The sequence below is a fragment of the Colletotrichum chrysophilum genome (assembly GCF_026319265.1).
Source record: "Colletotrichum chrysophilum strain AFK26 chromosome Unknown scaffold_45, whole genome shotgun sequence".
NCBI classification, from domain to species: domain Eukaryota; kingdom Fungi; phylum Ascomycota; class Sordariomycetes; order Glomerellales; family Glomerellaceae; genus Colletotrichum; species Colletotrichum chrysophilum.
Window position 1 is genome coordinate 7239 of NW_026517332.1, and position 25741 is coordinate 32979.

At 50.4% G+C, this 25741-nt stretch overlaps 5 protein-coding genes across 5 annotated transcripts; 2 read left to right on the forward strand and 3 right to left on the reverse strand.

Annotated features, from left to right (window-relative positions):
- Window positions 1-3181: 3181 nt before the first annotated feature.
- Window positions 3182-5046, forward strand: COL26b_006195 (uncharacterized protein; the record flags this gene model as incomplete). Its single annotated transcript, XM_053179018.1, has 4 exons — window positions 3182-3331; window positions 3388-3917; window positions 3980-4870; window positions 4932-5046. The coding sequence occupies 4 exons, from the start codon at window positions 3182-3184 to the stop codon at window positions 5044-5046; spliced, it is 1686 nt and encodes a 561-aa protein (XP_053036959.1).
- Window positions 5047-7412: 2366 nt separating this feature from the next.
- On the forward strand, window positions 7413-8149 carry COL26b_006196 (uncharacterized protein; the record flags this gene model as incomplete). Its single annotated transcript, XM_053179019.1, has 2 exons — window positions 7413-7815; window positions 7869-8149. The coding sequence occupies 2 exons, from the start codon at window positions 7413-7415 to the stop codon at window positions 8147-8149; spliced, it is 684 nt and encodes a 227-aa protein (XP_053036960.1).
- Window positions 8150-15795: 7646 nt separating this feature from the next.
- Window positions 15796-17064, reverse strand: COL26b_006197 (uncharacterized protein; the record flags this gene model as incomplete). The annotated part of the gene is made up of 3 exons (XM_053179020.1): window positions 15796-16549; window positions 16607-16736; window positions 16797-17064. 3 exons carry the CDS (start codon window positions 17062-17064, stop codon window positions 15796-15798), a joined length of 1152 nt encoding a protein of 383 aa, XP_053036961.1.
- A 696-nt stretch (window positions 17065-17760) lies between these two features.
- COL26b_006198 (uncharacterized protein) lies at window positions 17761-19513 on the reverse strand (the record flags this gene model as incomplete). The annotated part of the gene is made up of 6 exons (XM_053179021.1): window positions 17761-17880; window positions 17946-18266; window positions 18332-18562; window positions 18615-18678; window positions 18735-19383; window positions 19510-19513. The coding sequence occupies 6 exons, from the start codon at window positions 19511-19513 to the stop codon at window positions 17761-17763; spliced, it is 1389 nt and encodes a 462-aa protein (XP_053036962.1).
- An 885-nt stretch (window positions 19514-20398) lies between these two features.
- On the reverse strand, window positions 20399-25741 carry COL26b_006199 (putative PKS/NRPS-like protein biosynthetic cluster; the record flags this gene model as incomplete). Its single annotated transcript, XM_053179022.1, has 9 exons — window positions 20399-21271; window positions 21326-21815; window positions 21879-22201; window positions 22265-22339; window positions 22579-22683; window positions 22744-23549; window positions 23612-23708; window positions 23756-25494; window positions 25549-25741. 9 exons carry the CDS (start codon window positions 25739-25741, stop codon window positions 20399-20401), a joined length of 4701 nt encoding a protein of 1566 aa, XP_053036963.1.

Here is a 25741-nt window from a genome sequence, read left to right on the forward strand (position 1 = left end):
TGTGAGTTGGTGTATTAGTCGTATTATGGGAATGAAGGTCTTGAGAGAAGTCTGATTATGATTTCTTTTGGTTCTGATGTGTTTTAGGGAGTTCTGATGATTTGGGATGTCGTCGGCCAGTCTTTATATCCCAACGACTGCCATGTGCTTCTGCTGAAGTCAACTCAGATGAAAGGGAGGTCACTGCGTCTGCCATGATCATTGGCAAGAGACGACCAACATGGGCCCACCAATGGCCTTCCAAAGAAGGATGACCAAGCTAACCGTAGCGAATCAGAGCTGCTCCTGTGGCGTTTCCGCTAATCCCGATTCAGGCCAAGAGTGCGAGTTGGGACCACAGCCCCCCGCCGATGCGCTGCCGGCCACCCGGATCCCGCCCGGCTCCCTTGTCGGGCTGAATCCCCTGCATCGTTTAATCATGGGCTTACATTCTCACGCTGGAGATTTTCCATAACGCGAGCGAAGGATCTTTCGTCAAAAAGTGAACGAAACTTTTTCATTGCCATTTGATCTCTCCTTCACAAGTCTATTGTCACTTAGTGGACTGACTAGACGGGCTTCTAACCGGAAATTTCGCTTAAAATCCGAAATCCGTCGGCTTTTTTGACTCCTGACTGAGCTTCGGGATTGATCAATCCCTTCTTGTTTTTGCACATGATGGTCTACTACGGTGCCCTCAGCAAAGGATGCCAGCGCTGTCGAAAACGCAAAGTCAAGGCATGTGCTATCTTAAATCCGACTATCCCCCAGCGTAAGGTTTGGTTGAACTGACTGGGATAGTGTGACCAACAAAGACCGGGATGCCTCAAATGTGAGAAGGGCAAGACGCAGTGTCCCGGCTACCGGCATCTGGCAGATGTTCTATTTCGCGACGAACGTCAAAGAATCAAGAACAGATTTCACAAAAGTCCTGAGCCAGAGCGAGATGAAACCCTTCTTGACATACAACTACACGATGTCTGCACTGGTACAGATGTAGGACTAACCGACTTCGTACGGACGGCCATCTCTTCCGGCACTATATCTACGAGTTTGGGCCAGACACTAGAAGACCGCGCCGCCAACTTTTTCTTCGCATATTACACGACAACTGGACCGCCATTTGGTGATACCTATCAGGAGTGGTTGGCACAGACGTATCTGGAAGCCGTCCCTAGCAACGTCGTCAGAGCAGCTGTCCAAGCCGTGGGAATGGCGGCGATATCCAACGTACACAACGCACCCGATGTCATTATTCAGGCCAAAGAACGATATTGTCAAGCCTTGAACGCTACCAACTTGGCCTTACGAGATCCGACCCTGGTCGCGGCGGACTCAACTCTCATGGCGATCCTTCTGCTGGGGCTCTTCGAGGCACGTATCCATCATCAACCGAGATGACGTTGATTTCCACCATAGACTAACGTCAGGACAGACTGTCACTTTCGAAAACTGGAGAGATTACCAGACTTGGGCGACACATATCGAGGGAGCCACGGCACTACTACAAGTTCGCGGCCAAGAACAATTCTCTCGTGAGTTGGGTATACAACTTTACATGCAATTCAGAAATCAGATAGTGAGTTGGATGACTTACAACATATTATCCAAGAATCTGACTTTCGTAGCTTCAAGCCTGTATTCAGCGAGGCGCAAGAGTCCCCGCAGCACTGGTGGAGGTAACCACGGAATTCGAGTCCAGCAGACTCGGGATGCGCTACGTGAACAATCGTCCAGGGTCTTTGGCTCTTATTGGTTTTCGTATCGTCAACCTCCGCGCAGATATCAAGAGCCAGCGAATCACGGACCCCGACGCGATCTGTCAGATCATACTCGACATCAAAAGCGACTTGCAGGCCTGGGCAGCGCTGCAGACTCACAGGGCTTACTATGTGACTGAGGTCATTGAACCTCGCACCGGGATTTATTTCAACAGAAAGCGTCACGTATATACCAGCGTCTGGGGAGCGCAAGTCTGGAATAATTGGAGGTCTTTGGGTATTCTGGCTAATGAGATTCTGCTGAACTATGTGGACCAGCAGAACGCGTATAATGAGTCTTTGAAAGAGGCAATGCGGTTTGAGGCCTTTTCAGCAATTCGAAACCTGTCGACCGATATTTGCATATCAACAACAGATCTATCTGGTACACCAAGTAAGCAACCCCGGACGACGAAACCCTGTCCTGAACTAATTCCTTTGCAGGAGCGTCGACGATGATTTGGCCACTGTACATCGTGTCGCAGGAGGAAATGAATAGTGCCGCAGTGCGGTCTTGGGCTGCGGATCACCTTCATGGCATCAAAGTGTCTCTGGGAATCAAACAGGCTGCTGTCTTGGCCGATGCTGCGTGCCCGAATTGGAGGGAACCCGGACTCATGTCGAGTATTGACATCGGGTCATGATGAACTCGCCAATAATCTATGTGATAGGCAGACGGGGATTTGTATTTGCATGGTATGTAATACAGTAATCGATAGGTTGTGCAACCATATTCCGTGCACTGGATGAACTGCTCTCATCTCAAGTCATTGGTCACATGTTTTCTCCTGAGGAGGCTGGAGCGCCTCCGCAAATATCGCACCGTTCGGCTGCAGGGTCTGAAAGTTTGTGTTTATCTACAAACCTTTACCAGTCGGCGACGCGGCAAGTGGTAGAAGATGGCGTGGGTCTGCAACCGACCGAGACAGAGTTCGGAACAGCGTCTTTCAGGGTCTTCATGCTGGTCGCATGGACAGTATCAAGTTGGGGTTTCGGTTAAATCGTCGCAGAGTGACGGTGGAAATGGGCGGGTATTTCCGATCCACGTCCATCTTCACCCTCTACCCGTTTCAACCTGGCTAGAACCCCGCACATGTGTGCTGCCTATGATTTGCACCATAATAGCAGTGGTTTGTATGAATGAACGTTTCTCAATTGGTCGTGTAAAGTGGTATGAATGACTCGAAATTTTGGTGCACTCGGAGCTGTGACCCTGTCGCCTGGAAGCTTAAGCTCCTCGGTGTGATCAAGAACGGAAATGTAAACATACTTCCCCATCTGGAGCTCCCGCATTGCGACTCCTCCCACTTGACCCGAATAGATTATAAAACTCAGTGACGGAAGCACCTCATGCGCAGAAAGAAGTGTTTCTAGCTGGCATCTGAGTGCAATTAATTACGTGCAGCTTTCTCCTCAAATACCCTTTGAACGTTTTCGCAGACATGGGTTACACGATTTCGTGGACACCAGCGGCGCTTTTGCCGCTGGTCCTCAAGCTCGCCGCAATCTTTGTTGGAACTCTAGTATTCAAGGTTCTTTGGAAAGCGTTTACCATTCGGAGGAAGTTTAGGCAAGTGAGGGCCCAGGGCATTGTAAGTGATGATCGTTTCCAACCATTGTGCCAACATCGACTAACTTCAAACTGCAGCCGATGCTACCCCATTCTTGGATCACAGGTCACCTAAAAGTCATGATGGAGTTCCGGAAGGAATATCCAGGAGACATCAACATTGGTAACTTTCACCCGTGGATTATCAACAACTACAAGAGATACTTTCCCGAAATGGACCACTGCCCGCCTGTCATCTACCTCGACCTGTGGCCCGTTCTCAAGGCGCCTATCGTGGCCGCGTACAAGAATACGGTTGCGGCTCAGTTCACCCAGACGAAGAATCTCGACAAGCACCAGATCTCTCTTGACTTCATGAATCCCCTGACCAAGGGTAAGGACATCGCCACCCTGCAGGCCGACGAGTGGAAGAAGTGGAGAGGATGGTTCAATCCTGGATTCAGTTCCAGGAATGTGTCGATGATCGTTCCTGAACTGATTGAGGAGATCAAGGTGTTCGCCGACAATCTGAAGCAACGAGCTGGCCCGAATGGATCTTGGGGTCCTATGTTCCAGCTCCGCAACATGACAACAGCCCTGACTTTCGACATCATCGTCCGAGCCGTCTTGTAAGACCTGACCTAATTTCTCAAAATCACAATAGAACATGATTTACTTACGTGCTTCGAAGGGATGAGCGTTTGAACGAGCAGAAGAACAAGACCGCTGGTCCGCTTAGAGTGGCTCTTGCGGACCAGCTCAGGCTGATGGGCATCCGACAAGCTTTCAGCTTTGGCTATCTTTTCCCGTGGCAGAACAGGGCCGTTGACCGCAACAATGAGATTGTTTATAACCAACTCTATCCTAGCATTGTTCACTCTCTTGAGTCGGGACTGAAGCCTGCCAAGAAGAAGACGGTTCTCAACCTGGCGCTGATGCACCTTGCAGAGGAAGCTGGCGGCCGCGTTACCAACCCAGCCACCGACCCCGAGATGATGGACACTATTATGGGCAACCTCAAGACCTTCCTCGTCGCCGGCCACGAGACGACAGCCAGCGCACTTTGTTTCATGTTCAAGGTGCTTCAAGATCATCCAGACTGCTTGGCCAAGGTTCGAGCTGAACATGATGAGGTCTTGGGCATGGATCCTGACCAAGCGGCCGAGGTTCTCAGCCAATCACCACAACTTCTGAGTTCGCTGCGCTACACACATGCCGTCATCAAGGAAAGTCTGCGGCTGTACCAGCTCGCGTCGACTATGAGAGGCGGTGAAGCAGGATTCTTCTTGACTGCAGAGGGCAGGCAGTATCCTACCGAAGGATTTCTGGTGTGGGATGGCGGGCCAGGCATGCAGCATGACCCCTCGTTGTGGCCTGACGTTGACAAGTTCATCCCGGAGCGCTACCTTGTGCCTGCGGAGGACCCGTTGCACCCTGTCAAGGATGCTTGGAGAGCTTTTGCAAGAGGCCCCCGAGACTGTATTGGACAGGAGATTGCTTGGGTTGAAATCAAGCTGGTTGCCGCTCTCATCATCCGAAAGTTCGATGTGGAGGAGGCTTGGGATGAATGGGATGCTGCTCGGTAAGTTTACTCTCTGGTCTACGAACACTGGGGCCACACAGCTAACAACTCTCTCCAATAGCGGCATCAAGGGACAGAAGGATATGGTGAGAGGCCAGCGATTGTACGTGGCCGGCGACGGAATTGGTCACCCCAAGGACGGTATGCCTGTTCATGTGCGGCTCAGACAAAAGTGAACACTTGAATCGATACCTTGTATTGGTTGAATGTCAATCCAAGCAATATGTGGAACCTCGAGGCAGATCCCAGGTTCTCGCCTCCTCGGAAGCTAGTCCATGGCCGTTGTCAATTGCCGCCCTTGGCAGGAAGCAAGCCACCGTAATCAGATTTCGTTGTTGAGCTGATGAGCTGTGATGGTGTTACACGGCATTCATGTCGACTATCATTGATGTTTGTGCTCGGCAGTAGCGCGTATTCACCAAATACGCGGGAATTTCTGTCGGGGTAAGTGAGGCCGAAAGGCGGGATCACCTTACCACATTGATCAGTTTAGCAATAGTATCCGGCGCAGACAAGCAGGCTTGACAGGTTCAAATTGTGTGAGATACTTCGTACTTGTTAGACGGAGAAGAAACCAAGTTGTCAAATCAGCAAGAATGAGTTGACCGCACACTGCAGGCCTTGCGTAGAGGCATATATGGACTAGTACGTCATCGCGGGATGAGCATGACAATCTCGGGCATTTTAAATCGGAATCAAAGGACAAGAAGAAAAGTTACCAGAGAATCAGGGATTTATGTGCGCGCCTCGATGCTTCAGGCACCCACCACAGTGTTGCCGCAAGCAGCTCAGTTCAGCTGCACTGGTGGCTTGCAGCGTCTGGTCTCAGTCTAGCTTACACGCACCACCCACGTTCCAACGTTGTCGCCCCGCCGAAGCCGGTGAGAGCTTACGAGGCATGTAAAATCTGACGAGCTATTGATACCTGGAAGAGCCTAGATCGGCAAACGGCAGTATCGGTCCTCGTCCCAAACGATCGCGAACAATCGGTTGTTAGTGACGTTTGATCTGGAAGGATGGCTGGACCTGAGAAGTAGCAGTTGCAATCAACGGGGATGCGGTGTGCCGTGGGCTCGGAACGCAGCCATCATGTAGTGGGCGTCAGTACTTCGTCTCCGGTACATAAAACTACTGAATCCGGAATCGCTGGTAGCCTCTTCCGTCATTCCCTCCCAGGTTCCCGGCATCTTTGACGCTCAACCGTTGAGGCATACTCGTGCAAGAAATCTTGGCTCCAACACCATAAGCCGCCGTTGCCTACTTTCTTTCCTGGGCGTTCACATTTCTTGAACCCACCATTGATGCACCGTGGCCCATCCATCATGGTCCACATTCTGAGGCTCTCGGCCCTAGTCCTCTGTGCCAGCCATGGGGTTCTTGGTGATTCGATAACCGTGGAGGGTCCAGGTGTCAAGTTCGTGGGTCTGCAAAACAAGACTTCTATGTAAGCTCCCTCACCAAGCTTCTCATTACCCGAGTCGTAAGTAAATACTCATGCCGGAAAAGGATCAACACTTTCATGGGCATCAGGTATGCTCAAGCACCAACTGGAAATCGAAGGTGGAGAGCACCGGTGCTGGTTGAGTACAACAACGAAGTTGACACACCTTTGCAACTCATTGACGGAATCCGACCGGGTCCTATGTGTGTTCAGTCCAGTCCATACTGGGGCTTGGAGGGCGCAACAGCAGCTGCTCGGGTAAGAAAGCGAGAAGACAATGGAGACGAATCCGAAGACTGCCTTTTGTTGAACATCCAAACACCTATGATATCAAAATACCAGAGACTGCCTGTCCTCGTATACATACATGGGGGAGGTGAGTCAGGAGGAAAATCATGTCTTCGAGTGCTGCAGCTGATACTCTTCAAACTCCAGGTTATGTCGCTGGTGGTCAAATTGCAAGCACTGGAGATAGTCTTGTCGGCCAGTCGAATGGGACAATGATCTTTGTAGGACTGCAATACAGACTAGGACCGCTTGGCTTTCTATCCGGAAACGATGTTAAGAAGGACGGGACAGCCAATGCTGGCCTCCTGGATCAGAGAATGGCTCTCAAGTGGATTCGATCCAACATCCATATATTTGGGGGCGATCCTAACCGCGTTACTATCTCTGGGGGCAGCGCGGGAGGGGGATCTGTCACTATGCAGATGGTGATGTACGGTGGATCAGAGGAAGCACCATTTCAAGCAGCAATTCCAGGTGGGTGTGCCGTTCAACGATGGACTTCGCCTCCATAACGTTGCACTCACTCTAACACAGGCAGAGTTTCCGTGGTGGACCCCGCTATACGATAACGGGTGGCAGCAACAACAGTATCGAGAGTTCTTGAGGGCAGCTAGATGCTCTTCATTGAAGTGTTTGCGAGATGCGTCACTTTCCCGCATACGTTCAGCTACAGAGACTGCATTCAGAACAGCCTATCACCACAAGGATTACGCATTCGGGACATTTTACTGGGGACCGGTGGTCGATGGACACGTCATCCCCGACCATCCTGCTCGCCAATTTAGAAATGGGCATTTCACGAAAGTGCCCGTCATGACGTATCGAAACTTTGACGAAGGATTCTTGTTCACCAACTTCTCACTGGCGTCAGAAAGCGAGGTTATGTCTGATCTCACCTCTCTATGGCACGACTCGGACGGCTTCTTTGCTGAGACTGTATCGATGCTCTATCCTACGAGTCTTTACAATCGAACCCACCTTGACGCCTTGACTATTTACCCCGAGGCTCGGGAGGCTGGGATTCTGGAATCCCCTCTTTCGGACTCTTTCGTGAAGCGGTCCGCTATCATTGGCGACGCTCTAGTGAATTGCCCAACCAGACATATTGCTAGGTCAGTAGTCAAGCATGGTCAACCGGCCTACAAGCTCGTCTTCGACGCAGGCTACCAGTTTCACGGAACTACGGATTATTATTTGTACAGTAGTGTGACGAATGGTAAATACTTCGCGAGAACTATCTTGAAGAGGGATTGCTAACCGTTGGAACAGCCGATGGCTCGAATGGAGGAGATTTCTCTTTTCCCGGAAACGCCACCTTGGCCAAGATCATGCGAGGCTACTATATTTCCTTCGCTCTCAACCACGACCCCAATGGCGACGGCGACAAAACAGCGAAGCCTTTGTGGCCTAAATATCAAGAGGAAGACTCCGAAGTTCTTTGGGTTGGGTACACAGATATCGAGGGTCGCGCTGATCCGGACAACTCGGCCAATTGCCAGTTCCTGCTGAACACACGTGGTACAAACTGCGGCCTGGTTGAGGACTGGTAATGGGCAAGTTGTTGCGTGAAATTTGAGTCCAGATACCTTGTAAGCTTGAAGTTCTCAGCCAATTCTAGAACCGAGAGCTCAGCTCGCGACAGACGTACATAGTGCACAGGTACAAAATAATTATGTTTAAGTGGAACTGTATTCGGAATGATTTTATTTTTGCTCGTGCGGTGTTTCAACCCAGTAGAAGCCAAGGGATAAGCGCATGACATGCAAACGGAGTGTCACAATACTAGCAGAGGGCAAACTGGACATTAGCCTCCATATCACGATTCACCTGGTTTTTGGGGTAGATTCTCGCATGTCGTACTATCAATACGCGAGGACTTGCTTTCCTAGGCAAAAAGGGATACAAAAACCCGACGTAGTGAGGACCCTCGGCTATGGCCACACTCCGCGTATTCGGGCTGGAGCCATACCCTGGCTGACACTAAGCACTGGATAAAGCTGGTTATTTCGTATCGACGTATCAGCGTGGAGATTCAAGGGTCTAATGACACTCAAAGTTTACGCTTCAGACAATCTGTATCAGTCACAAAACTCAGCATTTTCACTCGCAGAGGATGCCTTATGTGAGCAGCTGGACTTGGGTATCATGAAATGTAGAGGCAATACGCGTACTTGAAATCTTGCTATTCGCCGATCTCATAAGGACTTTTGTACAAAGGTACAGCGGGCAAACAACTTGCGGCAAGTATATGTTCGTCGTGATTCGGCTGAGTATTCCAGCGAACAGGTAGTTACGTGTCTAGCTTCATTGACCTGCATCTTCGATGCCAGGCTTGTCGGTGAATCGGGCGATCTAACCCGAAAATTTGTCCACGTTGAAAGAATGGTTGGTATCCTGAACATTGAAGGCTTGCTATAAACTCATGTTGCAGCCTTGACTATGGAAGACGAAAGGAATAGCATGATCATTGCCTTCATTCGAAAATGAATTTACCCTTGCGTCTTGCCCTGTTTTTAAGCTGTCTCGCTGATGCGACTTCAGCGCTAAACTCGACCATTCTCAATCCCATTCTACCTGGGTTCTATCCTGACCCCAGCTGCATCTTTGTAAAAGAATTCGACGGGACCTTCTTCTGCGCATCATCCAGCTTCGTTGCTTTCCCTGGCATCCCAATCACTGCAAGTAAGGACTTGCAAAACTGGACTCTCATCGGCCATGCGTTCTCTCGACACGACCAGCTACCTGAATTTGCGAGCCCCATCACAGAAGTCGGTGGCATCTGGGCACCGACCCTTCGATACAACAATGGGACCTTCTTCTTGACGACCACTCTTGTCTTCGATTACTTGCCTGTGAACGATTCGTCTCGTTGGCGAAACTTCATTCTCACATCGACCGATCCGTATGACTCAGCCAGCTGGTCTGATCCTCCACATTTTGAGGCAGACGGGTACGATAGCAGCCTCTTCTGGGACGACGATGGCCAAGTCTACGTGACATGGGCACCCTTGGCAGAGGTACGATCTGGGATATTCCAGTCCACTATCGATCTCAACACTGGCAATGTGGGCAAGGTGGTCAACATCTGGAATGGAACCGGAGGCGCGGCACCGGAAGGGCCTCATGTCTACAAGAAAGACGGTTTCTACTATCTGGTCATCGCGGAGAGGGGGACTTTCTTAAACCATATGGTTACCATTGCCCGTGCCACGAGTGTCAACGGCCCATACGAGGCGAACCCAGACAACCCAATCCTTACCAACGCGAATTCGACCGATTATTTCCAGGCTGCTGGCCATGCCGACCTGTTTCAGGACGTTGGTGGGAGCTGGTGGGGTGTAGCGCACGCGACGCGCGTCAACCTACAAAACAGGGTCTTCCCAATGGGCCGCGAGACGGTTCTATTCCCGGTGACATGGAAACCAGGTCAGTGGCCTGTTCCAACCCAGGTTGAAGGGATCATGTCTGGATGGGAGCTGCCACCTACTGATCTCGGAAAGAATATGATGATCGCCGGTCAAGATGTTGCAGGGACGGACGCCATTGATTTCACCACGGTACATCTTAAGCCTTCACATCTCGTCCACTGGCGATATCCGAACGAAAGCAAATACAACTTTTCGCCTGATGATCCGAGTTGTGGGCTCCAGCTTGCGCCTTCCTTCGGCAATCTTTCGTCAGTTGTTTCAAACACAAACGGTGGGGGCTTGAGCCTTTTGGCTCGCCGACAATCTCACAGCCTCTTCACATTCAGCATTGACATGACCTTTTCCCTCGATCAAGAGGGTGATGAGGCCGGCGTGACTGTGTTTGTCAGCGAGAAAACACACATTGAGCTGGGAGTCGTTCAAATGATACAAACCGGCACGAACATTACCGCTCATGCAACTCCGCTCCTACGATTCCAAGGAGCTTCCAATGGCACGTTAATCGAGTCCTCATCACTGGTTCTTCCTCAAGAGTGGAGAGATCAGATGTTGAGGATGGAAATAAAAGCCTCCAACGCGACTCACTACGCGTTCTCTGCGGGGCCAGCAGCGTATCAATCGCAGATGATGACAGTCGCATACGCCCGCGCGTCACTCGTACGTCCGATATTCACAGGTAAGCAGCAAGCTTCGAGCATTCAAAGTCTGTCTGTTGATAAACTGACTAATGGAAATACCCAGGGGCATTGCTTGGAGCATACGCAACGTCGAACAACGTCGATACGTCAGCACACGCTTGTGTGATCAGGTTGAGGTACCAAGGTGACGGTCAATTTTGGACCTGACGGAATGTTTTGATCCATGTACCTGCACAGTACAAGTTGAGAATGATATAATTCTTCAAAAGCTCTAGATGAACGCCATTGTACCCGTGTAGCCTGTGATCGTAAATATCTAAGATTTTCCACATGTATCTGACCAGTGACCCCCATTGTCTTATGAGCCTCATAGCCTATCCCCCCTGTAAATCAAAGAAGAAGGCAGGTTGGTCCTGGGGCTCTTCTTTGATTTCTACAGCCTCCTCGCGCTTCACAAGGAACCTATCTCTCATAGATGGTCTTGTTTCTGCGGTCTCCCGCGATTCTACAGCCTCCATCCTGTCCATGAACCCCTTCACCACAGGATCAACCTTCATGCAGTCTCGCAGCTGGGCCATCGTACAGCCTTTGATCTTGAGCCCTTTAAGAGAGCGAGCCCGGCTTAGTGCTACATAGGCCTGCCCAGTCTCGAAAACCTTGCTCAAATTCGCGGTGACACGGTCCAAAGTCAGACTCTGACTCTTGTGAATGGTCATCGACCAACCCGGAATTAAAGGAATTTGCGTGCGGCTCAGCAACCAGTAGGGTGATGTTCTGCCAATATTGTTGGCAGTGGTGTCGGGACCGATGATGCGACGTATACGGTTCGTAAATTCCACCTCGGGAACTGCAAGACATCAGCATCAGATATAAGCCAAGGGTACGGCCTAAACATCCGTGCGAAATAGAAGGGCGTGACACTTACACTCTCGGGGTGTTGCTTTTGATGCGATAAAATTCATCATGTGGTCATATCGGTGCTGAGCTACTTCGAAACCGTCGGGGTCATGTTTGTAATTTTGTCGACTGGGTTGTTTAGGCATTTCTGTTAGTGGCTTGAAGCCGATAATTTTGCCTTGTCTGCCGTTGCAAAGTCCTGCCCCTAGATCGATCTGCGGTATGTCAGACAATCATCTCTCTCCTTCATGCACAATTCTGGCTGATGGATATGCTCACATTTGCGAGTAGGATGACTGGCATATCTAATTTGAGCTCCGAGCACATGGCATAACGGTGATCGTCAAGGCACTTCAATGGCCGTTGCGAAGTCGGTGCCATTGCTGTTAGGTTCAATACCTGTCCCCAAGTACGATTAGCCCTTCGCTCCTGCCAGATTAGACACGTCAAGAGCGATTGACCCAATCACGGAAATCGTTCCATGTGACTGGGCATTTGTGGACTTACCGTGTAATCGTGAAATTCCTCAGGCAGAGCGTATCCGCCGTCAGAATTCTTAGGCCCGCAAAAATCATCCAAGCAAAAGTATCTTCGCGCCTTATTCTTGTTCTTCTGATTTTCTTTGTTGTTGTGCATCTCGACCTCTTTTCGAAGGGCGTAAAGCTCGGTGCCATTCTCAAGATCGGTCTCATGTGCCAGGCGCAGGTTGATATCTGGCTTCGAGAGGGGTTTCCCAAGCCGACACTTTTGCAAAACGCTTACGAACGCCTCGTCCTGTTGGCGATGAATTTGTTTCAAGTGCACGTACTTGAAGTTGCACTTTGACCACTCTGGAGACTTGAAAGCCCATTTATCATCATCTGAGAATCGACCGTGCTCGTGAGGATAGGAAGAGCAGGATGCTGATTCGCGATGTCTTGTTCATCAGACTGCCGTATTCCATGCAATTTTTGAACGGCATCACCGGGGGCAACTGGCAGAAATCACCAACAACAATGACTTGCACAGCCCCGAACGGCTTAGGGTCGCTTCGAATGATACTCATGATGCGGCTTAGTCGCTCGAAAAAGTGATTTTCGACCATGCTGATCTCGTCAATAATGATCACGTCAGTTGCGTCAATTCGAGTGAAGATCTTTTTGCTGCGCGCCTTCTCAACGAGACCCCCTTTTCCGTTCAAGGCTTTGGCCAAGTCACTGGGTGTCCACCCAGCGTAGTTAAAGGTTGTTCTCCCGCCAATGTTGACAACGGCTTGGCCTGCAGGTGCAAGAAGATGAGTGTCCATCTCTCTGGATCTGAACTCATCGCGGAGAGCTTTGACGAGGACTGATTTGCCACAGCCGCCCGACCTGGATTTCCGACGCATTAGTAGATGCGTGGTGCTTCTTGGAACCGCGTGTGTTCCAAGCGGTTGGGGAGAGGCTGTTCATGGGAAATACGTACCCAGTGATAAATAGGTTGTGTCCTTGCATAGCAAGATCCATTGCCTCCTGCAGCTCTGGGCATAAGATAGGCTTGTCAGGAGCTTCTGTTTGTTTTGGTTCATGCGGCATCGGTATCTCGGTGACCGCCACCTCGACACTTGCAGCCGGCGCCACGGGGAAGGCGGTGAAATCTTACTCTGGTTCATGCTTGATCGGTACCTCAGTGGCCGTCGCTGCGACTCTTTCAGCCGGTGTCGTTGGGGCAGCGTATGAATTGGGGTTCGGAAAATGAGAAGTGTTTGCAGCGGGAGGATAGGGTATGGGCCTGTGATGTTGAGAGTTATCAAGTAATGGCGTGATAGAACCGCTGGAGACGGCAGCATGGGGAAGGGGTGCGTAGCATGGAGAATTGTGAGGTAAGGGCGGGCCAGACGCGGAACCAGAAGCCGTTGTAGTGTATGGCGGCGGCGGATCATACTCCTGTCTCCTAGCAGCGGCTTGCTGTATACGCTCTACCGCACTATATTCCTGCCTCATAGGAGCTACTGCTTGTGGCACTTGTCTCGTAAGCTCTGCCGTGCTGTACCCCCACCTCCTAGGAGCTGCTTGTCGCAATTGATTCGTAAGCTCTCGTCGGAGCCTGCTCACCTACTGTGCATTAGCTTCAAGTAATGCCACCTCGGGAAAGGGGTCCCTTAGGGCCTCAGAAAAAGTCTTGGTGCCCACGACTTTGGTGAATCTTGTCAGTGAAATGCCTCCAGAAAGCGAAGCCCATCTAGACCAGGTCGCTACCTACAGCCAGCTTTTGGAAACCCCGTTGGTTTGGGTCTGACAGTCTGCCCAGTTCGTATATATTCCGCATTGATGTCCTTTCCAGACGATGTAGTAGGCCTTTTTCTTCCCTGAAGCATACAAGTCGGGAGGGACGCCCCGTGTGTATTCGGCCAGCAGGCGATTCACCTCGGCTTGGATCGGATCTTTGGAGGAATTCGCAGATGGTCGTCCATTGCTTCGAAGTTGGGAAGCATCATGCGATCGTTGCGATATCGATCGGTTGTTTTGGTAGATGGTCGTTGCGTTCGTCGGTCCATCGTGATTGTCGATAGGGATGTACTCGGCGGGAGGGATATATTGTCGCTGGCGCTTCGCGGGGTGATTGGAACGCGACCTGCCCCGCGACCGTTTGCGGTTCCTCGGAAAGTCTATGCGAGCGAGCAAAGGTTAATTCAGTCCATTCCAGTATACCGCGTACTTCTTCACAGCTGGACAAGCTTACCTGTGAACTCCACCATTGCTTCGTGACTAGTGTTGTACGGAAAGGGGCGGGCCGTTACCATGGATCGGTCGGCAGCACGTCACATCTCAGGATCCCCCAGCTTGGGATGATTACGTAAGAACCTTAATTGCCGCGTGTTGCGCACGGATGGATACCCAAGAACGACAGGCCGCATACAACCGCGTGTGCACCGACTTCGGATTTCTAAGATTCTCGGAAAACGCGCGGTGGGCCCAGGTTTGCTTCATGATGAAATCCGCACCGATCGTTGAGTCGAAGTCAGTTATCATGCTTGGGCGGCGGCTGCAGTCCTGAAATGTGGATATATCTATTTGACGTGGAATTGATTGTGGGATCATCTGTCGCCCTTGTTCAATGATCGAGCCGGAAGTTGAGGCAGTGCCCCGACCACGGCGCTATACGCGTATATGATGATCATGCAGCAACACGATTGGGACTTCCATAGCAATGTCCAGACAAAACTGGAAGTAGCTGTATTTCGCTCCTTTGACTTATACGCGGGTTTCTTCAGCTCCTGGGATTCCGATCACAACGCTACTTGTCCAGCTGACTGTAGGTGTCATGACAGCATGATCGTCGACCTTCTTCTGTAAGGGGTTCGTTCTCCCATAAATACCGTTCAAATTTGTGCGTTTTTTTTCTTTCTTTAAATATTGAAATATTGAAACCGTGCGACTACTCATTCTTCACTTGTTCAATAATCCGACCTTTGGGGGAGATCTCATGATGAAGATTGGTGCAGTCGCACTCATTCTGTCCAGCGCGAGTATCGTGCTGGCTAGTGAAGAGCCTCCAGCTTGCGCGATTGACTGCTTAGCATCCATCGCAAAGGAGCTTAGTTGCTCTTCTTCTGATCTCAGTTGTTTGTGCGCCCAATCCGAATCCCTCTCTGCGAAAATGGCCGGTTGCATCATTACGGCTGGATGTGGTTTTGGCGACATCGGACGTAAGTGGTTAAACAGAGTCAGTATCCTGATGGTAGTTGGTTTAACTTCATTCAGCTGCTGCAACATGGGCACCAAACACTTGCGTGCAAGTCAACAGCGGATCTGCATCTCAGACCGGATCATCAGCGAGTCAAACCATAGGATCCGCGGCAACAAGCAGTGCCCTTGCTGATGTGCCTTCGGCGACCAATTCAGGAAATCGCAAGCAGAGTACACTTGAATTTGCGGGGCTTGTTTTGGTGGCATGGGATCATGAATCACCTAGATGAGGTACTTACCTTTCGAGCTTCTGTTTCTGCGTCATGGGTGGCTACATCGATTCAACAAGTTCTTCACGAGTCAAGGCCAGTCCTTCTATACAACGTATTGTTCTTTGGTCTTACTGGTTAAAGTTGCGAGAATGACGAGCACGTGGAATGATATTTTTAGCTCTCCACGAAGAGAATGTCTATGGTACTCACAACAGTGCGTACGTACGAAATGCAGAGTAAAGCATTCTAGAGAGTGTTCGATTTGAAGAATAAATAGCTTTGTGCGCTATGACAAGCTCGGTGAGTATCACACGCTACTTCAGAGGAGGAAGCTGCTTAGCAGCGCGCATTCGTTTCCAAGAGACAACGTATCCATCGACTGTGTCAATCTCTTCCGCAAACCCAACCTTTCGAGACCGGGACAAATCATATTGCCGATCAAAGTCAAAGTCGACCAGCATGAAGTGGGTATGCGCCCAACCTTGCTTGTCAATGAGCTTCTCATCGAGGCCGTGTTCCTTGGCCAACGCTGTCCACACATCTCTATGCTCCTTCACGAAGTCCTCCATCTTGACTGACTTAGCTCCAGGTCCCTCTCCAGTGAGTCCGAAGTGGGCGCAGAGTCCAGGCCAGACCTGAGACCACGATACCGTCTTGCCGTCTGCCATGTTGAACACGGCGCCGTTGCCACACTTCTCCGGGTTCAGAGCTGCGTAGATCTCCATCTTCGAAAGGATATCCTGGAAGGTATCGGAGTGTGTTGAATGGTACCCGTGCTCGTAACCCGGAAAGGGGACACTCGCGCCTGCGCCTTTGACTGCTCGGTAGATGCTCAGGTAGAGGCCGATACCTTGAGCCATGTTCATCGGGTTCGGGGTAGGGGTGAAGCCCACGATGCCATCGGGGCGGATCTCAGTGAAGGTCCATGGATTTCCCTCGGAGAGCGATTTGAGCGTGTCGTATTGCGTGTAGTAGAAGATGTTGCTTGCCCATGGTTTGGGAATTCGGGGATAGTCCTCACGAAGTGGGGCCTTGATCTCAAGTTCCTTAGAAAACTCAAGACCGTAGCTGTTCATGGCGAGACTGAGCAACATGGCCTAAAGCGACAGATACTGGAACACTTACCCCTTCCCTCCTGTTTGAAGAATAATAGCCTGCAGCTTGGGCGAGACTTGCTCAATGGCTCTTACAGCGGTTTCCAAGAGACTCGTATTCTTTTCCTTCAAACTTTGAAAGTCGGCCGTCTGTATGTACGCTGCATTAATGTCAGTCTCTGCACTTCAAGATATGTGGCTTTTAGGACGCCACGACTAACCTGTGAAAAACACGTGGGAGACACTGTCGATGTCTTGAATCTTTTCTTTCAGAGACTCGGCGACCTCCTCTACGGGCTTCGTAAGATCGATTCCGGAGACAATTGAAAGACGCTTATCCTCCGGCAGCTGCGCCTGTTGTAGGCTAAGAGGACGGTTCGTCGTTCCGGTGATGCGGTTGAACGTTGTAGGTGTAGGATAGGTCCGAGCTTGGTTCACGAGAGACCAGCCAGAAATGCCGGAGGCTCCAAGAATGAGTGCATGTGCCATACTTGTGTGTTTCGAAGTGATTATTCCTGATGTGACTTGATAATATGAATTGATGAGAAACATTTAGAACTTTCCTCCTGACATTTATAGGTGATAATTCGCAAATCAACTACGTTATAGCTGACAAAGGTAGCTCGGGATATGAATTCCGCGTACCGCGCAATTGGTGGACGACGTACTAGTCGAAGCAAAGACCAGCCCATCCTAGACCGCGCATTCCACGGCTTCCGCTAAAAGAAGCAGCAAACTGAGATTTGTCAAGCCATGCCCTAGGTGGTTTGATTTAACGTCATACTAAGAGTCAAATCTCAATCCACCCTATCACGACAATCTAAGAATCGTCATCCCGTCGGCTTCAGGTGGGCTTCATTTGCTTTGTTTTAACATGATTGGCTATGCTGCAGTGTAGTTCAGCAGCAATACCTGTCCACAAATGTCGTCTCGATTGCCTCCAAGGGGTAATTGCCAATGTAGCAACTCCGAATGGGTTGACAAACAATAAAATTGGATCGTTATGTACTACAGCATAACGTCAACACACATCAAGTAAACGCATGGCATCCTTATCTTGGAGTTCTCCAAGTTTATCTGTAGAACGACGTAGCGCTTTCTAGTCATTGGAAGTTGCTAGTAATGTGCGATATGATATGTGCCTATTTTATGATAGAGCTGAGAATTGACTTCGAATGCAAGACCTCACTCGACCTTGGCTGAAGTGACCTTAACCCACATGTTCTCTTCCACGAAAACGTTGTAGCTGTACGAGTCCCACGGCTTGACAGGATTCGCAAGCTCAAAGTCGAAGTTGCGCATCAACTAAACGATGGAGTTAGTATTCCTGCAATGTTCGAGTTAACCAGATCGTGCAGGTTGTAGCTCACCTCAAAAAAGGTCTTGAACAGCTCCATGAAAGCGACAGGCTTTCCGGCGCACATGTAACGCCCATAGCCGAATGCCATTTCCACCTCACGCTCCAAGCTAGCTCTGGTGGCATCATCAACTTCTAAAAAGCGCTCGGGCCGGAAAAGGTCTGCATCTGCACCAAACATAGCGCGAGACTTAAGCATCGCAGGTGCATTCATACAGATAGCTGTGCCTCCAGGAACAAATATGCCGTGAATAGTTTCGCCCTGAGGAGGAACCGTCTTCGGGTAAAGTCCAGTGGCGGGAGCTCGGATGCGAATTCCTTCGTAGATCAAAGCCTATTATTTGGAGATGTAAGTTAGATGTGAGGTGAAGAAGATTGACAGATAGAGGAGGCACATACCCTCAAGTAAGGAATCTTGGTGCCCTCGTCGTACGTGATAGGGGTCGATACACCAGCCTTGACTGCTTGCTGAATTACATCTCTAAACTTCGAATAAACTCTGGCGTTGCTCATCAAGTGCAGCAGTGTGATTCTAATCACAGATGCAGTAGTGTCGGATCCAGCAACCAACGCAAAGAGACCCTCTGCCTCGCACTCTTCCCTACTCATGCCATTCTTGATCCAAGATCCCTGTCGCGTGTTAGAAAAAATGGTAGCGACGGCTTGCTCATACACCACATACCAACATATCCCGCTGTTGCTCTGAGCCGGTTTTGAATCTTTCACCGACGTGCTTCTCAGCAATTCTGGGGATACTTGAGTTACTAAGAACGGCGGAATGCGATACTAGTTAATAACTCACCCCATCATTTGGCCCAGCCCGCGCTTATCGGTCGGTCGCGGACCACTGAAACTGAGGAACCACTTGGAGAACATGACGCTGCGGAGAATAGGAGCGTCCAGCATAAGCGCGATTACCGGCCAATTTTTTCTCACATCTTCGATAAAGCCAAAGACATCCGCGTTCGCGTTTAGATGGCCAAAGGGCTTTCCGAATGATGCGCTTGTAATGACATCCATGGTCAGGAAGACCGACAACTCAGCCATGTCGACTAACACGTTCGTGTCTGCATAGCTTGTCTTGAGGAGAGTGATGAGACTGGTGATCTGCTCGTCGACGCTTGGCTCCAAAAGATCGATCTCACGTCCCGCGTAGCCAGCGGCTGTCTTAGCCTTCATCTTATCATGAAGCGTCTTGTCCAATACGGTGATCATAGTGTCTTGGTAAGGGTTAAAGCGGGCGGAGATGTACCAGCCGTCTTTGCCATAGTCGCCACGCACAGCGTTCGCACGTCGCAAGACCTCTGGGTCGTCAGTGAGGAGCTCATTGGGGCCTACGCGGACTAGGCGGCTGTTGTAGTCGTCGTTGATAGTTCGGTATAGCTTCTCCTGGCGGGCGCTTCGGGCGATTTTTATGATCCAAAGATAAGAGAACGACCCTAGAAAGGGACCTGGAATATGTCTAAGACGGTACCAAGCAAAGAAAGATGTGCTTATGTACCAGGAAGTAAAAAGAAGCAGCCCCAGCAAGGCCAGGCTTGCAGGCGATGCTTCCAACAATGAAATCGGAAGCGCACCCATGATGAGGATCGTGTGACAGATTGTCTGCTAAAGGATAACGCAGGAGATGGCCGAAAGATTTCTTCCAGGAGAAGAGGGCCCTTTTGAAGGGGACGTCTCCTCTTGATGGGGATGAAACATGGTGCAATAAGTCCGCTGAGATGTAAGCAGCGCGTTGTATCGCGTTTCCATTTGGCGGCCCTGAGCATGCCGATCTTCAGGGTTGGGTCGGACTACGGCAATTACGATGGAAATATCTCAAATGTTATTCGCCCAGCATTGTCGTGTTGCACAAGGGTGGCACCCGACTGCAGCTTGGCGGCCGCTTGACGTAGCATTCTGCCGTTGGGCCTTAGCATGCATTCACGACGACTGCAGAAATTAAAGTGAAGGTCAAGTGAGGAGACGTGGCAATCACATCTCACAACTTACGCTGAAGATAATGGGGTAATTTGGCCTATTTGGTGCTGCAGACGATACGAACGTTGTTGGGCAGAAGCGTGACCTATTTGTGGGTAGATAAGCCCCTAGGAGGGCAGGAGTTGGAGGAAACGCACAGAGTTGATGCAAATGCGCATTGTCGTGATTCTACATCTTCCTACATATTGAGCCCAAACTTCACAGTGAATAATGGCCGTGGTAAAATGATCTCAGACGATTAGACCAGTAATCTGGAGACTGGCCGCGACGGCATGTCAGCACAGGGAGATCTACGTCGTTCGAAATGGATATCATCATTCATCAACCGAGGCCATGACGGTTATTAAAGTAATTGACACTGGTGAAAGATCGAGGAATTTGACAGCCAAAGACATAATGGAGATACTACTTCTGGTCAAAAATGATACAAATGCCTATTTGAATTGAAGTACTTGAAAGTCGGAAACATCCTCAATCCACCAAGATTCAGTTGCTTGCTTGCCCGAACTGTTCATACATCAACTCAGCTACCTTGACTGCAAGATCCCATAAGGTCGGCGTGTGAATCAAATCGAATAATGGCAAGTCGACGAAGAAGTACTGCGAAATCCAACCAGTGAGCTCGATGGCGTTCAGGGAATCCAAGCCGATGTCGTCCAGCAACGCGGTGGGCAGAATTTCCGCGTCTGGTTGAGCAAGCAACTCCGACATTGCATTCCCAATATGCTTGACGATGAGCTCGATGGTCGCCTCATCTTGCAATTTCTCCGGGTTGGTCTTGGCGAGAAATACAATGGCGTCCACCTTATCCTCGCCAGCTTGTTCCTGTGCGCTGCTGCCGCGTTGGCTGTTGAAACTGTATGCAAGACCCATGCGAGCATCTCTCTTCCACAGAACGTGGGTCGAAGGATCAGCTAGCGGCTTCTGGGACCACAACCCCAGGACCATTTGACTCATGTCGGAGGTCGCATCCGGGTTGGGCTGAGAGTGGAGAATGCTTGCTGTCATGCAGTCCAACAGGTCTTGCTCGCCGAGAACATGGTAGCCAGCTGCCTTTGCCCTGAGCTCCATGTTGTCAGTCTGGGCAACGACTCCAATGCCGCCCATCACACCGATGTCGATTACTGAAGCTGGAAGTCCAAGGCCGTGGCGAAATTTGACGAAAGCATCGAGATACGCATTGGCGGCGTTGTAGTTGGCTTGACCAATCTGTCCGGTAATTCCACTCATGGATGAAAAGAGTAAGAAGAAGTCTAGCTGCTGATGCAGTAGTGCATTGTGGAGGTTGAGCGTGCCGTCGACTTTAGGGCTGACACACTCTCTCCATTCTGTAAACGTCATACGGGTAGTTGCGTTGTCCTGAAAGCTGTTAGTGACGTGCCATCCAGTGAGTTGCATGAGTGAAGAACGTACTCTCAACACCATTGACATTTGAATGACTCCGGCGATAGGCCTGGTAGCTGATGTGATCGCGCGTGACACTTCGTCCAGGTTTGTCACGCTACCAGCAACAGTCTTCACGAGACAACCCTGGCTTCGCAATTCCTCGAGGAAGTTGGACGTCTCAGGCGTCCCTCCTGAAGAGCGTGAAAGGAAAACCAATTCCTTGGCGCCATTCTCGACCATCCAAGTCGACACAGCACGCCCCAAGCCTCCCAAACCACCAACCATTAAATAAGCAGCATCTGAGCGGAAGCTAAGTCCCGTTGCAGAGGATGACATCTCAAGCTTCTTGCGCTGGTCCTGTTCGGGCGTCTGAAGAATGACCTTGGATTCTCTGGACCCCTCTTGAGAAGCAGCTTGGAATGCTTCACGACTGTGGTCTGCATCAAATATTGAGACGAGCGTCGTCCAGCTCAGCCTTGGCTTTTCGGAGAAGTAGGATTTGCACTCCTGGAATGCCCTGCAAATTCTTAGTTAGCCTTTGTCTAGCACAAGACATACAGAGTTAGTATTGGCTTCGCACCTTCCAATCAATTCGGGTTCTTCAACACTCAGAAGTGCAGTGTTGACGACACGATAGGCTTGGCTAGAACGCAAAGCCTCGGGTGGGCCTCTCGTGGCGAGAGAATCAGAGATATCGAGGAAGGTTCCCGTTGATGAGAGGCACTTCAACAGGTCTTCTGATTGAAGGCCTGGCAGCCCCAGCACATAGTCCACCTTTGACCCGTTCATGGAAGCCCTGATCTGCGAGATGATTGGCTCGCCACCGCTGGTGAAGACGCAACGCACCTGGTAATCATTTTTCAAGATCAATTGGTCTGTTTCTGAATCAACGATGGCATGAATCTAGAATAACATTAGCTTTCTGATCTTAAGAGCCCATTGATGACAGAATCTGTATGGTCTTACCTTTGCGCCGATACTTTTCAGGATCTGCACCAGTGCGAGACTCAGGTGAGATTGAACAAAGTGCAACAAGACGACCTTGAAAACCCAGGGTTAGCATGAGCCATTCAAAAATGAGTCAGAGAGGCAAATCTTACAGCGTCTTTTTGAATTCTTCCGAACTCGACAACCGCCAAGAAGGCTGCTGCATATGAAAAAGGCAAGGAGGAAGCAATTTCGAAGGAAGTCTCCTCTTCCAGTCGGAGACAGCGTGTGGGCGAGATGTCAAGGTGACTTGTGAGGGCCCCGCTAGAAAGGAACATAACCCTGTCTCCAACCTGAAAGCCTTGGACGTCGCGACCAACTTCAGTGATGACTCCGGCTCCCTCATGCCCAAGGCAAAGCTTGCTGGTATCGACGATACGCTTCACTGTATCGGCATCCTATCCCGAAGGTCAGCAACCATCGCTCACACACCATAGGCATCCTTGTGCTCGACTCACATCTTTCCAAATAGCAGATGCCTTGACCTCAACTCTGACACTGCCAGATTCAAGATCTTGCAAGGGGAAGTTGATCCAGTTCAACGAGTCGATTTGACGTGGTTTCTTCGGCAACAGCCTAGATAAGAACTGTGCAGCTCTGCGTGACGAGCATCGGGATAACTCCGCCTGAGCCGTGGTCCAATCAAATCTAGGTACTTGAACAGCACCGTTATTGATCAAAAACTCAAAGTCCGGGCTCAAGACATCATTGAAGCGCCGCAAAGGCAAGCTCTTCACGATTTGTAGCAGACATTGAGCAAGGTTTCTGGGATTGTCTACCAATGTGTCCAACTCAACCACGGTGATATCAGTCTTGAGTTCTGAACGTAGTGTACGAGCTAGTCCATGTATCATGGCTGAGTCGGGGCTTGTGCAAGAGGTCTGGGAGTGGGGCGTGACCCAGATGATTGGCTTCTTGTGTCCGGACAGAAGCTCGATGAGCGGGGCGAATTGCTCTTCGGTGATGTTGTAGAGGTATGGTTTGACAATGTCCCACAAGAAAACCAGAGCGTCATCGGCCTGGATGTCCTTGGTGCCAAAGCATGTTCGGGTTGGAATTGACGATGACTCAAGAGCGGATCTGAAATGATCGACAAGCTGATGCGGCTGTTCAGGCGAAACGATGCAAATGTTGTCAGAGAAAACAGGCACAGGCAACCTCAGAATCAGCGTAGCAGCGGAAAAGGGTCTGTCTTCCACGCTGGTTACGTCGAAGCCACTCTCTTTACACGCCAGTAAAAGACTCTCGGATACTTTGCCTTCGTCTACGTAGCTACGTAGCAATATTAGTCTCTACCTGCGAGATCATTGGGGGGAAAGAACGCACGTCTTGGGATATCCAGAAGGACTAATAGTCCTGAAGGACGTAGAAGATCCTTGGAGCGATTAAGAAAAGTCTTCGCATCTTCGATTGGATCGAAGGGCTGCCGAAATCAGTATTAGAATCTGCAGTTCTTCAGTATGCACTTACAGAGGTGCTTATGACAATATCGTAGGAACCAGACTCGAGATCCAAAGGCTTGTCATCACTGAAAGGGTCCAGACATCCGAGTTCAAGGCCTTCTATGTCTGAAAGAGCCTCCTCGGCTTCTCTCAATGCGGTAGAGCTCAGTGTTGCGTACGTGTACTTGGAGAAGTACTGCCTTCCTTTCTCCGGTCGCAAGTGCTCAAGGAGAACCCTCGTTGTCGTGTCTGACCCAGTGCCTACTTCTAACACCCGCAGCTGGGGGATAGTAAGCTTGAGGATGTCAATCGCAGTTGCAAGAGAATCTTGGCCGTGTAGCTCATGAAAGGGGTAGAAGTTCGCATGTGCATACCAATGAGCGTGGCTGAGAAGAGGCAGCTCATCGGTACCGGCTTGTGTAGCAATCTGACTTCCTTGGACGCCACTCATACTCATGACTTCTTTGCCATCATCCGTGTATGCGAGCAATGATCCAGAGAGCTCACCAAGTGGCGAAGAGTTTGATGTTGCTGTCGCCCAAAAGTTTCCCGTAGCTCTTGAGATGAAGATCTCCTTCACTGAACTGGGCATTGAAACATATTTGGCCTTCCGATGCTGACCATGACAGCCAGCTGTGACAAGCGTCTGGAAGCATTGATCAAGTGCAGTGGGATGAATGAGATAGTCCGATGGATCGTCCATGGGATGCACAAAGGCAGTTGCCTCTCTGGAATACGGGCTCACACTGATGTTGTCCATACCCCTGAAGGTGGGACCGTACGTGAAGCCGCGGTCCTGGACAGTGGTGTACCAATGTTGAGGAGAAAGAAGACGTGGGAACTCCTTCTTTTTGATACCCTGTCGAGGACGGAGCGGGAATGGTCCAGCATTGACTTCGGCATTGCAGTGCTCAGTCCAGACATCGTTCTTCCAAGAAGTGATCTGAACGTGGAAAGAAGACTCGTCGATACGTCGCAGTCTAGTGTGAATTTCTGCCGGATTTCCAGGTTCCAGGTGTAAAGCTGAAGTGACTGAGAAGTCTTTTGCCGAGAATGCTTCCAAAACGCCGCCAGTGACTTGTCGCAGAGCTTCCTCCGCGATGGACAAATAGGCTGCGAAGGGGAAGATAATCTGACCGTTGATCATGTGATCCCCTAGCCAAGGAAGATCCTCGACTTGTAATACCTTGCGCCACGTTGGTTCCAAGGCGCTGGTCTCGAAGTTCTGTCGACCTAGAAGATCGTGCATGGGGAACTGACAGTCTCTGTATGCCTTGAAAATGCGATGCTCCTCTTGGAAAGACTCGTCATGGGCCCATGTATACGTGGGCACGTCTGTGAGAGGCTTGCCCGGGGGTGTGACATCCCGGTGGTCAAATGACACATTCTCGCAGAACAGCCTGCCAGCCGCCTTTTGCATGTTCTCGTTTCCGTCACTGTGGTGTTCCAATGTTGGTACATAAGAAGCGTTAATGTTGGGAAAATCGTCGAGGATCTGCTTAATGGGACCTTTCAAAGCTGGGCGAGCGCCGACCTCAATGAGAACCGGGTTCGTGGCTTGACCATATGTTCGCAGGAGACGCCTCAAAGACCCATTGAAGCGAACAGGTTGGACGAGACTTTGGAGCCAGTAGGCAGCATCCAATGCTCCGGCATCCGTCACACGCTCTTCCGTGACACTTGAGAAAAAGGGGACCTCTGGCGCCTTGGACTTGATGAATGGGCGTATAGCCTCTTCATACGCCTTGCCGTAGACCTCCATGTGTGCTGTAGTTTATTCAGTATCGTGGAAGGTTCTGGTGCATCAAAATGGTTACTTACGAGAGTGATAAGCACGATCAACCGTGAGTTGTCTAGCAAAGACGCTATCTGCTTTGGCCTTAGCCACAGCACTCTCAATGGCGGCAATATCCCCTGAAATTGTTGTGCTGTTTTGGCTGTTCTCGCAGGCAACAAAAGCCCCTGATTCCAAGTACTTGGAGACGTCCTGTGAGCCAAGACCAATGGCTGCCAT